Consider the following 17,951-nt stretch of genomic DNA (forward strand, 5'->3'; position numbering starts at 1 on the left):
CTACCTTTACTCCTCCTATCACCCCGACCGCTGGCATACTTTCCATATCCGCTATTTAAATCGAAAAACGCTTTGGGCTACGCGGACACCCCTGTATCAATCAGTATCCATCCAGAAACCCTCCGATATCGCTTCTCAGCATCTCGCCCTATATTTAGTATCTTTATCTACATCCCTTGTCTTCTCAATCAGGCTGCTCTCCACTCCCCTCTCCGCCATCGCCACTCAAAACCTACTCCTATCTACCAAAGGGAACGTGGCTTTCAGACCTAGAAAAAATGCGTACACTTGCTTACTATTCTTCGTTAATTCTTTATCCAATACTTGTTGTAAGACGCAAATATTGCCCATAATCCCCCCCCCCCATCCCACTAAGTGCAACTGCGTCGCCGGAAATATTCCTTTCCCCTCGACGTTGTAACAGAATCGTTACCCTTTATTGCAATTCAGCACGGCCCTACATGATCGCATCTTCCATCGTCGGTCCATGCTAGCTCGCGCTTATGGAAACCAGAGTGGAAAACAGTATGTCAAGCAAGTGCCCAGATTTCGCTCTTTCTCTCTCGCGAACATGCTTCTCGGCCCATTCACCGCCATGCTAACTCGCCAATGTTGGAGAAACCTTCCCCTTACACCCTTAGAATCCTTATCCCCACCCTACGTTTCCCAACACTAATTATAATCTTCCACACATCCACTTATGTCTTAATACTGCTCAACTCCTCTCCCACATCTTTCTCCTTTCCCCACTCTTTCTTTTCACACATCAACTCAAACTTCTTCCTTATTACATTTCTTTCTTCTTCTTTATGAGTACCCTCTTTTGCACACACCCATTTGTTTTCCATTGTAGATCAGCCCATATCTCATTGATCGAATCCCTATCAAAACTTACCTTTCCTAACTGCTCCCGATACTTCTCTATCACCTCCTTCGTGCCGGTAACCACATCCCCTATCGACACTTCTTCCCCACCTTGCTTTCCTTCCTCCTGCCCTTCAATCCAAAATCTTAATGACTCATGGTCAGATTCTGCCACTCCGAATTTCTCCGTCACCTCCCAACATTGCGGATTCATTACCACATAGTCTATCAATGGTAGCCTCACCTTACTCACATATGTGTCATCTTCCTCTTTGTCCCATACACCGCCGAATTGTAGCCCATCCATCCCATCCCTATTGTATACATACATTCATATGCTGTGCAAAAGGTTATTAAAAAATAATAATACTAAACATTGTTTTGTAGAATTAGCCTTAACGAAAGGTGCTCACCACAGTTTTTCTGAGAAAGATCAAGAAGGCGCTTTCGATTCTCACCATCTGTACTTTTTTATGAAAATTCTTGTTTATTCTATTTTTGAATGAAATTTAATAAAATTATACTACTGAATGATTATTTATTTGGTTTGCTTGGTTAAGAAGAATATCAATTCAAACACAAAAAAGCTAACTAAAGATCGCCTTGATCTTTGGTTAGAGCATCAGACTGGAAATCTGAAAGCCCTGGTCTCGAACCATAGCAGAGCCAGAAAGCATTTTTTGAATCCAATAATAATTCCTATTTCTAAATCCTACCTCCTCCGGTGTCTCTATCTTTGTTTCCTCAACTCCTTTCTCCAATCTCTCTAATACTACAGTTACATATACTTTATACAATATGGGCGTAAGTATACGCCTTCTTTTTTCTTTTATGTTCTTATCTAGTAATATTCCCTTTTCTACATTTTGTTCATTTCTTCCTCACTTCCTTCTTTTGCTCAAAGATTTCTTATCCACTTCATTATTTTTATTATTTCACTAACACCTTATTTGCTTGTGCACTCTAATGCTTTTTATCTCTTTTATTATTATTTCTATCTCTTCTTTTACATTTCCGTCTTCCATTTTGATATTCCTGAACTTTTCCTTAAACTCCTCTTTTCCTTGTTTGGATCAATAATCTTTTACTGCTCTTCTTACCTTTGCTTACTCGACAAACACGTTGGACGACGCATCCATATTGTTTATAATTTTGAAAATTTGCAATTAAAAATTTTGCAAGTTTTCAATTTGAAAATGAAAAAGCTGTAATTATGATGATTTACATTTGAAACTTCTTTAATTTGGAGAACTTAGAATTAAAAACTTGACTTTTGGTTTTTGAAATCATCCAAATTTAAGAACTTTAAATTATAAATTTCTAAAATTTAAGAGTCTTAAATTGTAAATATTCGAAATTAAACAATTTTAAGAAAAAAATTCCAAATGTTTGGCCTCTTTGAGGAAGTACAAGATTTTGTCCGATTGGATTACATTTCTTTAGGAATTTTATTTTTCCAAAAACTACCTAGAATTTGAACAAGAACATTGATTTCTTGAATATTAACGATATTGACTGCAAATAACACTCGTATATCATTTTAATTTAATGAATGTCTTATTGTATTTTAATTCATGCAAGTACATGGATAAGTTTAAAAAATTTACCTTTTATGTACTTTTTAACAATTTTATATATTCATTGCGGACATTTGAAACTAAATACAGTTAAACATTTTGTTACATTTTATTTTGCCGATTCTACAAACTACTATACTTCCGGACATTGTAGAGGGCTTCTTCTCACCTTTATCTGTAATTACAGTAATTTGATTAATAAAAATCATTTTTATGCAGTATGTAACTAGTTTTTTACATTAATGCTTTCAATAGAATTATGAATGACGCAGTAAAAAGACATATTAAAGTGGATACCTCATAGAATACGATATAAAGATTGCAATACATTTTAAATAGTATAAACGTTTATAAGATTCTTAAATTGTGATAAATTATTATTTACCTAAAACAGCTTGACACTCAACTTCTGCCATGGAGTACTGATTAAACAAAAATTTGTCCTGTAATCACAATATCAATATTTTATAGAATTAATAATTATGCATTTCTTCAATCCATTCATATTATTAATTATAAAATTTCTCATCTTTTCTTATGAAGCAATTTGCATCAAATTCTGCACCAGAAATAATGAACAATTTTTAATGAATTCAGGTTCATTTCTATGGATAAATTCTATGGTTCTTTTTCCCCTAAATTATTTTGCTTTTCACAAAATAAATGCCTATTAAAATTGGCTTAGATGGGGATTCGAAATTAAAGTAATTACAAATATTGTTAATATCCTAATATTTAGAATAGTAAGAATATGTATAGTTAGAATAGTTAGATTGATCAATTACCTTCATCTTGAACCTCTCCTTGTACAAAATCTGCAATCAAAAAAGGTTACTCTACATTTAAAAAAATAAATTCCAATTAAAATTATGTAGGTTGGCAATCTAAAATTGATATTAAAAAATTGGTTAATGTCCTGATAATTTGAAAAAATGCTCAAAAACTAAGTTATCAAAAATGTTTACTTCTATGAATATAGGTAAATCATATTTTAATTTCCTGACCAGTAATGTTGAAACAAACATTACAGATTAAATTCCTATAGATCTTCCTATAGAATCATATCTTATGAAATTAAAATTAATAAATTACCTTCTTCTTGGACCTCTTCTCGTACACAAACTGTATTAAAAATAGATTACTTTACATTTGAAAAACTCAATTCCAATTAAAATTAGCTACGGTGGTAATTCAAAAAAGTTATTAAAAATTAGTTAATATCTTGATATTTGGAAAACAATGTCATAAATTAAATTATCGAAGAAATTTATTGTATAAATGTAGGTAATTCACATTTTAAATTCAGGATACATAGTTTTTTAAACAAACATTATACACTGACTTTCTATACAATTGATAACATTTTTTTAACTTTACCTGACACAGTGGAAAATTTATTATTTCTTTTTGTAAAAATTAAAAGGATATTCCTTCCACCTTATGATAAAATATTATTGAAAAACAGCTATTTAAAAACTAAGCGTTTCCATAAAGAAAAGTACTGTAAATTGATAAATTACCTTCTTCTTGAATCTCTTCGTGAACCTCTTCTTGAACCTCTGCTTTCTCAAACGCTGTAATCAAAATAGGTTACTTTATATTTGAAAAAAATTTTCTATTAAAATAATTATAATGCTAATTATAAAAGTTATCAAAAAATTGGTTCATAATCCTCATACTTTTGAAAACAATGTCATAAGTCAAGCTATCAAGAATTGAATCTGAAAATTAAACTTTAACTCACTTAGCGGAAAATGAATGAATGTTTTCTCTTATGAAAATTGAAAGGATTTTCTTTCCGTGGTTGAAAAAAATATTATTTAAAAAAAGGTATCACAAACTTACGAGTATGTGTTCTATAAAGATAAGTATATACTGTAAATTAATGAATTACCTTCTTCTTGAACCTCTTCTTCATTCACAACTGTAATCAAAATAAGTTACCTTTACTGCAACATTAATAATATAATTACCGTTTTATAAGAAGTACTATCTAGTGAAACATTATTCTGATGTTTTAAATTTTATATCATCCTCACACTCAAAAAAAATGGAAAGAATTTCATTTAGAAAAAAAGTCAAATAGAACCCTTTTCACAAAATCTATATGATGGAAGGATGACAAAAAATCAAAAACCTGATATTTATTGCCTTTTTATGTTGATGATTCTTTTCTTTATAATTGTTTAACATATGGAACTGAATGGTAATAACAATTGAAATGGTTTCCTTACATTCAAATATTTAGAATATAGATTTGATTGAAAATTTGCAATATGAATAACAGAATATAAAATAATTCTTCAGTTATAGAATATAGCGTAGTTATGTGTTAATAAAAACGAACCTCATGCGCTAAGTTCTGAGCTACATAGTAGAATAATTTCCACTATTACGTCAGCATTTTCGCTAAATGATTCATCAACTGCTTCCTTTCTTGATCCGCTAAGTGACACTAAAATATCACCTGTTTCTTTACCCGATCCGCTTTTTTCTGAGTCTGCTGATATACCAAATTCGGCCGATGTAACATCTTCTTTGTTTACTGATTCATGAAATAATGCACTTTGCGAGTTAGTTCCTAATCCGTCACCTGATTCCCTAGATGCTGAGTTATCTGTCGCATCAAATCTTAATGGTCCTGATTGATACAGATCACCACCTAATTCATCAACTACTACGCCTCCTGATTTGTCTTCTAATCCGCCATGTGACATGCTACCAACCCTGTTTCCTGATCCAGCACCTAATACGCTTTCCAATTGCGTATCAACTGATAATCTTTCTTCTTTGTTAAATCCCAAGTAACCACTTCCGCTACCTGATCCATCAGCTGATAAGCTTTCTGTTTTGCTAAGTGCTAAGTTACCACTTCCCCTACCTCATTCATCAACTGATAAGCTTTCTAAGCTACTTCTTACGTGATCTTGTCCTAGTCGCCCATTAAATTCCCATTGATGTTGTACAAAAAAAATAATCAGGATTATTATTATTCACTTAATGCCTTTATAGAAATTTTCAAAAAGAAGTTGGGCCGATCATGAAAGTATGTGCTTACAACAGAATTATTGATAAATATAAATATTGATTTGGCTTTTACATGTGGAACACTTTACATGTGTTAGAATTAACAGTAACACTAGCTTCTTTACACAAAATATAAATATTTTTTTAATTTATCGCATACTATCTAAAATGATTTGTTTAGAAAATATTACTCTACCTGAATATCTTCCTGCATTTCCATGAGAATCGAAAATAAAGCTGGACCAGCCTTAGCTGAAAAAAAAGAATGAGCGCCTTGTCATTGAAATTTATTCTATAAAAATATATAATTGTATGGCGCGTATAACAATTGGAAAACTTTAGATGCGTTTTTCTCGCAAAGCAATTTTTCGAATTTTTAAATTGAAAAATGTCCCAAATATCTCGTTTTTTAACCTACATGTTTCGCCTTGAACCTCAAATACCCGGAGTTCATCCGGACTTTATATGATCTTATACGTAAGTTCACCCTTATTCCTCCTAATATTTCAAGGAATATCACAAATTTGTTAGGAGAAGAACTTTTGAGGCCTATTCCGCTTTTTTGGTGTCAAAAAACCTTTTTTTTATTATAAAAAAATGTTTTTATCATAAAAAGTGTTAAATGACCAGAATATGCATTTTAAAATTTAAATTAGTTTGAAAATTTAAAAATTAAAAACGTGTCATTCACGATATAAGCTAAAAAATCTCATAGGAAAACATCCGTGAGATTATATTGTTTTTTTATTACATCTTGCTTTATACTGATGACGAATTTTCCGTCAAGTTGTTTGATCACAACAGTTACAATGATACTCTCAAAAAAACTGATAAAAAAGGCCCCAAAAAACTTTATTTATCACTTACCGCAAAAGTATAAACATTAAATGAGTAAATTTAATTTAGTTGCAATATTCAAGAAAGTTCAAATCATTTCTACTTATTGAAATACATTTTTACGATTATAAAAGAAAGAGATCAAGGTATTGTAAATTATTCCAAAGAATTTTAAGAGAATGATAAATTTCAAATGATTAAAAAAAATATAGAAGAATAACGTGTTCTGAAGAATTTTCAGGGATTCACAAAATGTCAAAGGATTTAAGAGAATTCTGTAGGATTTTCAAAGAGGTTGGGGAATTTACAAAAAATTTTAGAAGGTAAATTAAGTCTTCGGGAATATCTGAGGATTTTAAAGATTTTTAGGGATTTGAACTGTTTACTAAAAGAACTATAATGAACAATTTTAATTTAATTTGAATATTCAAGGAATTTTAAATTATTTCCATATACCTAAATTCTACTAAATAAAATTTCAAAATATTCCTAGTGAATTTGAATATCGCAAGGGATTTTAAGGCAATTTACCAGATTTAAGGAATTCTATTTAATGTCCAAGGATGTTAAGCGAATTCATAGGTTTATAGAGATTTAGACGTGTTTGTTTAGAACTTTAATAAATGATTTTAATTTTATTTATGTTTAGCAAATTAAAAATTATTTCTACTTATTTCATTTAATTTTTACGATTTGCAAAGACTTCACTGAATTTTAAAGAATATTCTATAATGAATTTCCTGTAATTGAGAATCAATTATTGCAAAATAATCATAGTGATTATCAATTTTTAATTAAAAATAATAAAAATAAGGTAATATAGTTGCAAAGAACTTTTAACTTTTTTTTAGTAAAATTTTTCTTATTAACATGAACGAAACTTGTAGCCAATACTACTAGGTACAGAAACAGCTTCATTTTTACTTTAAAATAATTTTTAGGAAACCGTGAAATTTGAACTCCTGGCACACGGATAGAAAACTAAAATTTTCTGCAGCTTATATACCCACTTTTTGAATCTATTATGCCATATTATGCAAAATATCTATTATGTGAAAAAGCCCCTTTTCGTAAAACATTTGTTCTGTGACAGAGAGGAAGAACCTATATTCACAAAACGTTTCCTGTATGCTTCTACTACATCACATTTTACATTTGATAGTTTTAATGTCTTTTTAATTTTCGAGGAAAAATAAATGCAATACATGAAATTTAAATAAATATCCTGAATTTGTTTTTAAGATATTACAAATATAATTTTCCTACGATTCTTGAGAAATGGAACAAGAATTTCGAAGATTTCAGATAGGAAAATAAAACTTTCAACAAAAAATTTAATTTGCAATCATTCTTAATCGGTGGCATTTTAACCCAAAAAAGACGAATTTTCTACAAAATGATAAAAATTTTTACCCGAAAATATACTGTACCCTCTTTCATTGTACAACCCCCTCTTTTTTGCATGAAACTCTTAAAATTAAAGGTCAATTCATCGACGATTGAAATATGATTACTGTGAACTCTCTTTTGTTAAAGCTCCTTCGGCGTTAACGAACGCATTCTCATCACGTGTCTCGTGAGATAAAACAAGTTGAAAGCAAAATTTTTAGATCTTTCTTAAAAACAATTTTGTTATCAAACATTTTGTTGAACCTTTCGCCTTTTGCCACAAGATTTAATTAATTTATTTTTATTGCAATTTTTAACGATTGAGACATCTTTTTTCTACGAACATGAGTCTATTTCTTTTTTCGTAGCTTGTGTCGCTTGTCTACAAATTAAATTTTTCTATTTTTAATATTGTTTTTTACGAATAAAACAAAAACTTCTCGTAAAATCAAAACGTTATTCATAACGAATATGCAGATCTTATTTGAGTGCATAATTTGTCTTTATTTAACTATTTTTTCTCGTATCTTTGATAGTTTGACTAAACAATTGAATTTTTGATATTTCATAATTTGTTTCACAGATTGAAATTTTAATTTTCCATTTTTATGAAAATTTAAGGAGTTGTTATGTAAATCTTTCAAAAAGCAACATTTCTCTTTTCTTGCATTTTTTTATATTGTGCGTTGTTTAGCTTAAAATGTTAATTTTTGTTTGTCTTCTTGGCTTTTGAAAATGCTAAAAACCTGATCAATTTTTTTCATTGAATACATTCGTTAGGATAAATTGTTTGACTTACTGATTTCAACGAATCTCCGCTCGTAATATTTATGACTGTTGAAAAAATGGTAAAAAACATTTTCTTAACCATCATAATATTGCTCTGATTTTGTAAATTGTTATCCAAAAAGACTATCTAGCAAACTTTTCCTTTCTTTTTACACCCTTAAAAAGAGTGCCAAAGGACAAGTCAACCCGATAATTCTAGGTCAGTTACACCAGCCCCCCCCCCCTACTCTTAATTTTTGAGTTTTCTATAGCCCACTGAATTGCGCCCCAAATGCGCTCAAATGCGCTAACCATTAAAATTTTTGCGCCACAAAACTGTAGGAGTTATGTCAGGTGTTACAGGGTGGGGCGCTATACCCCCCCCCCCATGTGAAAGATCAAATTTTAAATCACATGATCTTGAAGATCTTCAAATGCGCTCATATGCGCAATAGAGAAAAAATTTTGCGCCACATTAATAACCGAGTTATTAGAGATTTAAATGGGGGGGGGGGCTGGCGTCATTTTTCTAAACTAATTGCCTTTTTCAAATTCATCATACCTATCTTTCATAACTTCAAATGCGCTCAAATGCGCCGCCACTAAACAATTTTGCGCTAGCTAATTAACAAAGATATCATATTTTGGAGGAGGGGGGGGGGCATTGTACCGCAAATGTTAAATCCTCGACAGTGATTTGCAATACAAAGTTGAAGACATGAATTCTTTCAACTTCAAATGCGCTCATATGTGCTATAATTCTTCTTGAAAATTTTGAAAATTTTCCAAGATATAGAGGTAACAAAATTTTACGAAGTGATGACCAACAAAATAAAAAGCTTGAAATCCGCATTGATGAAGGAAGTTTCCTATGGGGTTTGAAATGCGCTCATCTGTGACACTTTCGAAACTAACAAAAACAATAATCAAACCCCCAATTAACACTTGCTACCGATAAACTACCCGATGATATCTCCACATAACCTAAATTGCAATATAAAAATTTATAATGATTTCTTCAGAAAAAATTCCAAATACGCTCATATGCACCAGTTTGAAAATTGACAAAGAACTATGAACAACCACCTTATTTTCAATTGTTATCGATCCAACACCCGATGATATCACCAAATAACTTTATTTGCAAATTAATAATGTTTAAGATCTCTTCGTATAGGATTTCATATGCATTCATATGCGCCACCTTCAAAATTAACAAAAAACCATAATGAAACCTCTCATTACCAATTTTTACGTGTCACTATCCGATGATATCTCCAAATAAACTTAATTGCAGTATACAAATTTATCTTCCCCTCATTACCACTTGTTACGATCCACTATCCGATATCTGCAAATAAATTAAATTGCTGTATAAAAATATAAAATTGTCTCTACGTCTAGGATTTCAAATGCGCTCATATGCGCCTATTTTAAAATTGACAAAAACCATATTCAGCCCCCTCATTGCCACTTGTTACGATACACTTTTCGATGATGTCTCCAAATAAATAAAATTGTCGTATACAAATTTAATATTGTCTCTTCGTATAGACTTTAAAATGCGCTCATATGCGCCACTTTCGAAATTGACAAAAAACCATAAACATCCCCCTCATTACCACCTGCTACGATCTACTTTCCGATATCTCCAAATAAATTAAATTGCAGTATAAAAATATCATATTGTCTCTTCGGATGATAGTATTTCAAATGCGCTGACATGCGCCACTTTCAAAATTGAGAAAAAACCATACTCAACCCCCTCATTTTCAATTGTTAACGATCCACCACTCGACGATACCACCAAATAACTTTAATTGCTAAATAAATATTTATAATGATCTCTTCGGATAGGATTTCAAATGCGCTCATATGCGCCACTCTCAAAATTGACAAAAAACCATATTCAACCCCCTCATTACCACTTTTTACGATCCACTTTTCGATGTCTCCAAATAAATAAAATTGCAGTACACAAATTTATTATTGTCTCTTCGTATAGAATTTAAAATGCGCTCATATGAGCCACTTTCGAAATTGACAAAAAACCATAATCATCCCCCTCATTAGCACTTGTTACGTTTCACTATCCGATATCTTCAAATAAATTAAATTGCAGTATAAAAATATAAAATTGTCTCTTATGATAGGATTTCAAATGCGCTCATATGCGCCACTTTCAAAATTGGAAAAAAACCATACTCAACCTCCTCATTTTTAATTGTTATCGATCCACCACCCGATGATATCTCCAAATAACTTTAATTGCAAAATAAAAATGTATAATAATCTCTTCGTCTAGGATTTCAAATGCGCTCATATGCGCCACTCTCAAAATTGACAAAAAACCATATTCAACCCCCTCATTACCACTTTTTACGATCCACTTTTTGATGTCTCCAAATAAATAAAATTGCAGTACACAAATTTATTACTGTCTCTTCGTCTAGGGTTTCAAATGCGCAAATGACTCGTAACAATTGGTAATGAGAGGGTTGATTATGGTTTTTTGTCAATTTTGAAAGTGGCGCATATAAGCGTATTTTAAATCCTAGACGAAGAGATCATTATGAATTTTATACTGCAATTTAAGTTATTTGGAGACATCATTGAATAGTGGACCGTAACAAATGGTAATAAGTGGGTTGATTATGGTTTTTTGCCAAATTCGAAAGTGATGCATATGAGCGCATTTGAAATCCTCTCCGAAGAGATGATTATAAATATTTATTTTGGAATTAATGTTATTTGGACATCATCGGGTGGTGGATCGATAACAATTGAAAATGAGGGGGTTGATTTTTGTTTTTTGACAATTTTTATAGTGGCGCATATGAGTACATTTGAAATCCTATATGAAGAGATTATTATAAATATTTATTTTGCAATTAATGTTATTTGGAGGTATCATCAGGTGGTGGATCGATAACAATTAAAAATGAGGGGGTTGATTATTGTTTTTTGTCAATTTTGAAAGTGGCGCATATGAGCGCATTTGAAATCCTATCCGAAGAGACAATTTTATATTTTTATACTGCAATTTAATTTATTTGGAGATATCGGATAGTGGATCGTTGCAAGTGGCAATGAGGGGGATGATTATGGTTTTTTGTCAATTTTGAAAGTGGCGCATATGAGCGCACTTTAAATTCTATACAAAGAGACAATAATAAATTTATATACTGTAATTTAATTTATTTGGAGATATTGTATAGTGAATCGTAACAAGTGGTAATGAGGGGTATGATAAATTTGTATACTGCAATTTAATTTATTTGGAGATATCATCGGATAGTGACGCGTAACGATTGGTAATGAGAGGGTTGATTATGGTTTTTTGTTTATTTTGAACGAAGGGAACTTAAACATTATTATTTAGCAATTAAAGTTATTTGGTGATATCGTCGAGTGGTGGATCGATAACAGTTGAAAATGAGGGGGTTGTTTATGGTTTTTTGTCAATTCTAAAAGTGGCGCTTATGAGCGCACTTCCAATTCTGTCTAAAGAGATCATTATAAATTTTTATATTGCAATTTAGGTTATGTGGAGATATCATCGGATAGTTTATCGGTAGCAAGTGTTAATTGGGGGTTTGATTATTGTTTTAGTTAGTTTCGAAAGTGGCGGATATGAGCGCATTTGAAACCCCATAGGAAACTTCCTTCATCAATGCGAATTTCAAGCTTTTTATTTTGTTGGTCATCACTTCCTAAAATTTTGTTACCTCTATATCTTAGACAATTTTCAGAAAAAAATTATGGCGCATATGAGCGCATTTGAAGTTAAAAGAATACATGTCTTCAACTTTATATTGCAAATCACTGTTGACGATATAACACCTGCGTTACACTGCCCCCCCCCCCCCACCAAAATATGATATCTTTGTTAATTAGCTAGCGCAAAAATTTTTAGTGGTGGCGCATTTGAGCGTATTTGAAGTTATGAAAGATAGGTATGATGTATTTGGAAAAATGTTCTTAGTTTAGAAAATTGACGCCAGTCTCCCCCTCCCCCTATTTCGATCGCTAATAACTAGGTTTTCAATGTGGCGCAAAATTTTTTCTCTATGTCGCATATTAGCGCATTTGAAGATTTTCAAGATCATGTGATTTAAAATTTGGTTTTTCAAATGGGGGGGGGGGTATAGCGTTACGCTGCCCCGCCTCCGCGTGACACCTGACATAACTCCCACAGTTTTGTGGCGCAAAAATTTTAATCGGTGGCGCATTTGAGCGCATTTGGGATGCAATTCAGTGGGCTATAGAAAACTCAAAAATTAAGCTTGGGGGGGCTGTTGTAACTGACTTGATAATTCTGACAAAAATGATCGTGTTCACAGACTATGACAAAAACACAAAAACGAGGGCAACAGATAAACAGACACGGACGTGAAAACTATTTTATGTCTTCGGGGGACTCAAGACGTCGATATTTTATGGAAGCCGCAAAAATCATTTTTGAGATAAAACTACTATTTTGTCATTGATGAGGATGGAAAAGACATTTAAAAAGTTTTTTTTTAAGAATATTATTCTTACTTGGTTTGCACATGTTTTGCGCAACAAAATTCGTTCGAGCGTTCTCTTCCAAATTAAAATTTTTGTTTATAAACAAAAAATACAATTTCTAAATAATAACTTTTATAACTTTTATAACTTTTATTAAATAGATAAAAGTTTATTTTTCGACCTGCTAGCTTTAAAAAATAGACCTGCTTACACTATCATTTTTTTCACAGAATTTTCTTACAAACAACTCTCAATAGCTAACATCCATACACACCCTATCTCTATGACCGCTTGCTCTTATAGGTATACCTTTCTCGCTGTGCATCGCCACATTTCGCACACATGCCCCTACTTTCTAGTTTTGCCTCGAACTGCCAAATTCTGCCTCTGCGTCTAATATCTGATACTTATCTACTAGTTGCAATATTCAAATCTTCCTTATATTTATTTCTACTCCTATTTACAATCTTTCGTGCTCCGTTCCTCTTCCTTTCCTACTATTCCATCTTACCCAACACCCCCCCCCCCCCCCCCCCCCCCACATATTCTTCTGTTCTTTTTGTCCCCCTTTTCACGCATCAATACCTCCATGATCATCCCACTCCTTTCCACCTCCTCAAATTTCAGTGTTCCACTCTTGCATCCGCCTTCTCGCACAATTCAAATATCCTTTTCTCACAAGAAAACCAAAACTTATAAAAATTCTCCATTCACCCATACCTTATACTCGCTATAAGCTCATGACTTTTTTTCTCTCCATTCTCACACAAATATTGCGCTCTCTTTTTTGGCATAATCTACGCATAGTGTCTGTTAAACCTTCACTATCTTATTCTCTGCCTCCCTACTACATTCTCTCTCACAATTCCGTCTTTCCTAACCATATCATATACCTTCCTTCACCGTGCATTCTTCCCACTACGTCCATCTGCAGTTCATTCATCTAAAAATAAAATTCTTTTTCATTATCCGTCTTTCTACCTCCTCGCCCTTTCCTCCAAAAATTTCTCCTCATAGTTACAAGCTGGACTCCACGTTGTAATCTCTAAACTCGTTCTTCTCGTCTTCCTACTGAAATAATAATTAGGCGTATTTGTTAAAAACCCGAATGCCTAATTTACATACCTCCACTAAATAAAATAAGACACTTATTACTAGAGACTCGAACAATTTTATTCTCCTTCTAAAATCATCTGTGAACAACTTCTTTCTCAGCCCCCACACCACCTGCCTCATCAAGACATTTGCCCTTTTCGCTCTTTCTTTTATATGACCATCCACTGCCCCGTTCCTCCGAAACAGGATGCCCATGTACACAAACTGCACCACCTTTCCTACCTTAGCTCCTACTATCATCCCGACCACTGGCTTACTTTTCTTATCCGCTATTACAATCGAAAAAAAGCGTTGTGCTAAGCGGACACCCCTGTATCAACCCGCGCTCCACTCCCCTCTCCTTCACCGCGTCTCAAAACCTACTCCTTTCAACCCTGCACATAAGGGTTGTCGGTTCGTGCCCGAGACTGGGCGGAATCCAAGTGCGTCAACCAAGTGCCCGGATCTCGCTCTCTTCCTCGTCACCATGGTTCTCGGCCCATTCACCGCCATGCTGATTCGCCAATCTTGGAGAAGCTGTCCTCTCACACTTCCAGGATTCTGTCGGGCCACCCTATAAAAAAACCTTTAATCCATCTAAGGCTTACCTAACACGCTACGGATATTGGACCGCAACTTACTGTGAGTAAGAATAAATGCCTTATTGTTTTTATCACAACCTTTCGTTTTATTGTGCCTCTACCTGATTCTCGGCATTCTATTTCCTTATTTACCTCCTCGGTATCACTTCCGTAATAACATCCTTCCACAACCTATCCGCCAATACCATCGAATATACTTTGTACGCCGTATCTATCAGCGTAATTCTTCTATAATTTTTTTGTGTATCCCTAACCCCTTTTTCACATTAGCACTATAAACCTCTCCAGCTACTATTAATGTACCTTCCTCGTTCTTCTAACCTCCTCATCTCTCTTCCTTGAATCTGAACCCTAAAATACTTCTTTAAAAAGTTCCCTCCATTCTTCACTACCTATCTTCTCATTTATTCCCACCTTACGTTTCCCAACCGTAATTTTAATCTTCTAAACATCCCCTTTGGTCTGAACACTGCTAAACTCCTCTTTCAGATTTTTCTCCTTTTCCTACTCTTTCTTCTTACACATCAACTTAAACTCCTTCCTCATTTCTATGTACTTCTCCTATTTCGCAGTTCCTTCTTTCCACTTCTTGTACTTCTTTTACACCTGTGGTTTCATCTCTTTACATTCACTATCCGACCACGGCTTCACTATTCCTGTCTTCTTCTTTGTAAGTACCCTCTTCTGCACACACCCATTCGCTTTATTTTTTAAACCCTCCCATATGTCTTCCACCGACTTCCCTTCAAAGTGTACCCAAAGGTCCCCTTGTTAGTTGGTTAGAGCATCTGACCAAAAATCGAACCCCAGCAGAGCTGGAAAGCATTTTTTCCATATCCTGAACTTATTTCTCCAATCTTTCTAATACGACAGTTATACTTTAAACAATGTGGAAATAAGCGTCACATTTCTCTCCGTACTCTATTGCACATTATTAATGCCCATTCCTTTACTTCTGTTTCCTCATATTTCCAGACTTCATTTGGAATCTCATCTATATCAAGTGCCTTTCCATATTTCATTATTCCTAACACCTTGCCTATTTCTTAACTTCCTATGCCTTCTACCTCACCTCTTGCCCTACTATATATTCCTGCATCCTTCATTTTCTCCCTGGCCAATCAATAAAATGTTTTTTTCCATTCTACCATCACAATATCCTGTTTGACTCTATTCCTTTTTGTCCCTCCTTTTACTTCTGATCAAACAACTTAGTATACGCGTTCTTTTCTCTTCTATATTCCTCTCTACTAATATTTTCTTTTCCACATTTTCTTAATTCCTTTCTGACTTTCTTTTTTCTCTCTTAGATTCCTAATCCCCTTCAATTATTTTGCTTCCTTCACTAACTCCGTGTTTGCTTGTGCACACTAATGCTCTTTTTCTCTTTTATCATTATTCCCATCTCTTCTTTTACATTTCCGTCCTATATTTTGATATTCCTCATATTTTTCTACAACTCCTCTTTTCCTTTAATTCATCATCATAATTTAATCATCTCTAAATGCTCTTCTTACCTTTGCTCCCTATTTATCCGTATTGTTTATAATTTTAAAATTTTGCAACAAAAAATTCTGCCAGTTTTGAATTTAAAAATTAAAAGAGCTATCATTAAGATTAATTAAGATTTTGTCCGATTGGATTGCATTTCTTTAGGGACTTTATTTTTTTTTAAACTAACTAGCATTTCAACAAGAACATTGATTTATTGAACAGGAATATTATTGACTGAAAATGACACTTATATATCATTTTATTTGAATAAATTTGTCTTATTGTAATTTAATTTAATCAAGCACACGGATAAGGTTAAAAAATCTACTTTTTATGTACTTTTTGACAATTTTATATATTCATTACGGACATGCGAAACTAAATACAGTTCATTTTTTAATTTTTTATTTTGCTAATACTGCAAAATGCTATATATCCGGGCAATGAAGAGGACTTGTTCTCGGCTTGACCTGTAATTGTAATTAATTTAATTAATGAAAATCCTTTTTATGCAGTATAAAACTAATTTTTTACTTTAATGTTTTTAATGGAATTATGAGCGACGCAGTAACAAATACATGTTCACGTGGAGACCTCGCAGAATGAGACATAAGGCTTTCAATACATTTTAATTGTATATATGTTTAGATGATTATTAAATTTTGATGAATTATTATTTACCTAAAACGCCTCAAAAAGCAACTTCCGCCACGGATTACGGATTAAACAACAATTTCACCTGTAATCACAATATCAAAATTTAAAAAAATATTCGTTATGCATTTTTTTAATCCATTCACATTATTAATTATAAAATCTCTGATCACATCTTATAAAAAGTCATAAATAAATTCTGCGCCAGAAAGAATGACCTTAGGTTTATTTCTATGGGACAGTTCTACTGTTCTTTCCTTCCTAAAATTATTTTACACTTTACAAAACAAATGTCTATGAAAATTGGCTAGTTTCGGGATTCGAAATTAAAGTAATTAACAATTTTGTTAATATCCTCATAGTTAGAATTTTTAGAAGAATAAATTACCTTCTTCTTAAACCTCTCCTTGTACAAAAGCTATAATCAAAATAGGTTACTTCACATTAAAAAATTAATTCCAATTAAAATAACCTAGGATGGTAATTCTAAGAAGTTATTAAATTTAGTTGTTATCCTCATAATTTGAAAAAATATTTAAAAATTAAGTTATCAAAATGGTTCATTGTATGAATATAGGTAAGTCATATTATCAAGAAAATTTATCTGTATGTATGTAGGTAATTTATATTTTAAATTTCTGAACGCAATTTTTTTAAACCAACATTATACACTGACTTGCAATACAATTAATGACATTTTTTTAACTTTAGCTGACATTGTGAAAATGTAATATTTTCTCTGATAAAAATTAAAAAGATATTCTTTCCATCTAAGAATTAAATATTATTAAAAAAAACAGCTATCTAAAAACTAATCGTTACCATAAATAAGTACTGTAAATTGATAGACTACCTTCTTCTTGAACATCTTCCTGAACCTCTTCTTGCTCAAAAGCTGTAATCAAAAGCGGTTACTTTACTTAAATAAAAAATTCCTATTAAAATTAGTTAGAATATTAATTGGAAAAGTAACAAAAAAATTGGTTTATTATCCTCATACTTTTGCAAACAATGTCCTAAGTCAAGCTATCAAGAATTGAGACTCCGGATTCTATAACCACGCATAAAATTTGCCTGGCCGCTTCAGGCCGCTCGAGTTGGCCCCTGATGGCTTGAAAATCAGTTTTCGAAA

At 32.4% G+C, this 17,951-nt stretch overlaps 1 protein-coding gene across 3 annotated transcripts in view; it reads right to left on the reverse strand.

Annotated features, from left to right (window-relative positions):
- Positions 1–16,501: 16,501 nt before the first annotated feature.
- LOC117182159 (cell wall protein IFF6-like) overlaps positions 16,502–17,951 on the reverse strand; it is a 9,193-nt gene continuing 7,743 nt past the window's right edge. The window contains exons 6-9 of one of the 3 annotated variants that reach the window (XR_004468277.1): positions 17,673–17,714; positions 17,208–17,237; positions 16,847–16,904; positions 16,502–16,635 (exon numbers count right to left, since the gene is read on the reverse strand). Coding sequence is in view for 2 of the 3 variants with exons in the window: in XM_033375209.1 (XP_033231100.1) it covers positions 16,888–16,904; positions 17,673–17,714 (59 nt within the window). In the remaining variant the exon portion in view is untranslated. Of the gene's footprint in view, positions 16,636–16,846; positions 16,905–17,207; positions 17,238–17,672; positions 17,734–17,951 lie in introns of those variants that run through there. The other 2 variants (XM_033375209.1, XM_033375210.1) reach the window with 2 other exon arrangements.

The sequence above is a fragment of the Belonocnema kinseyi genome, chromosome 10 (genome assembly GCF_010883055.1).
Source record: "Belonocnema kinseyi isolate 2016_QV_RU_SX_M_011 chromosome 10, B_treatae_v1, whole genome shotgun sequence".
Taxonomy (NCBI): domain Eukaryota; kingdom Metazoa; phylum Arthropoda; class Insecta; order Hymenoptera; family Cynipidae; genus Belonocnema; species Belonocnema kinseyi.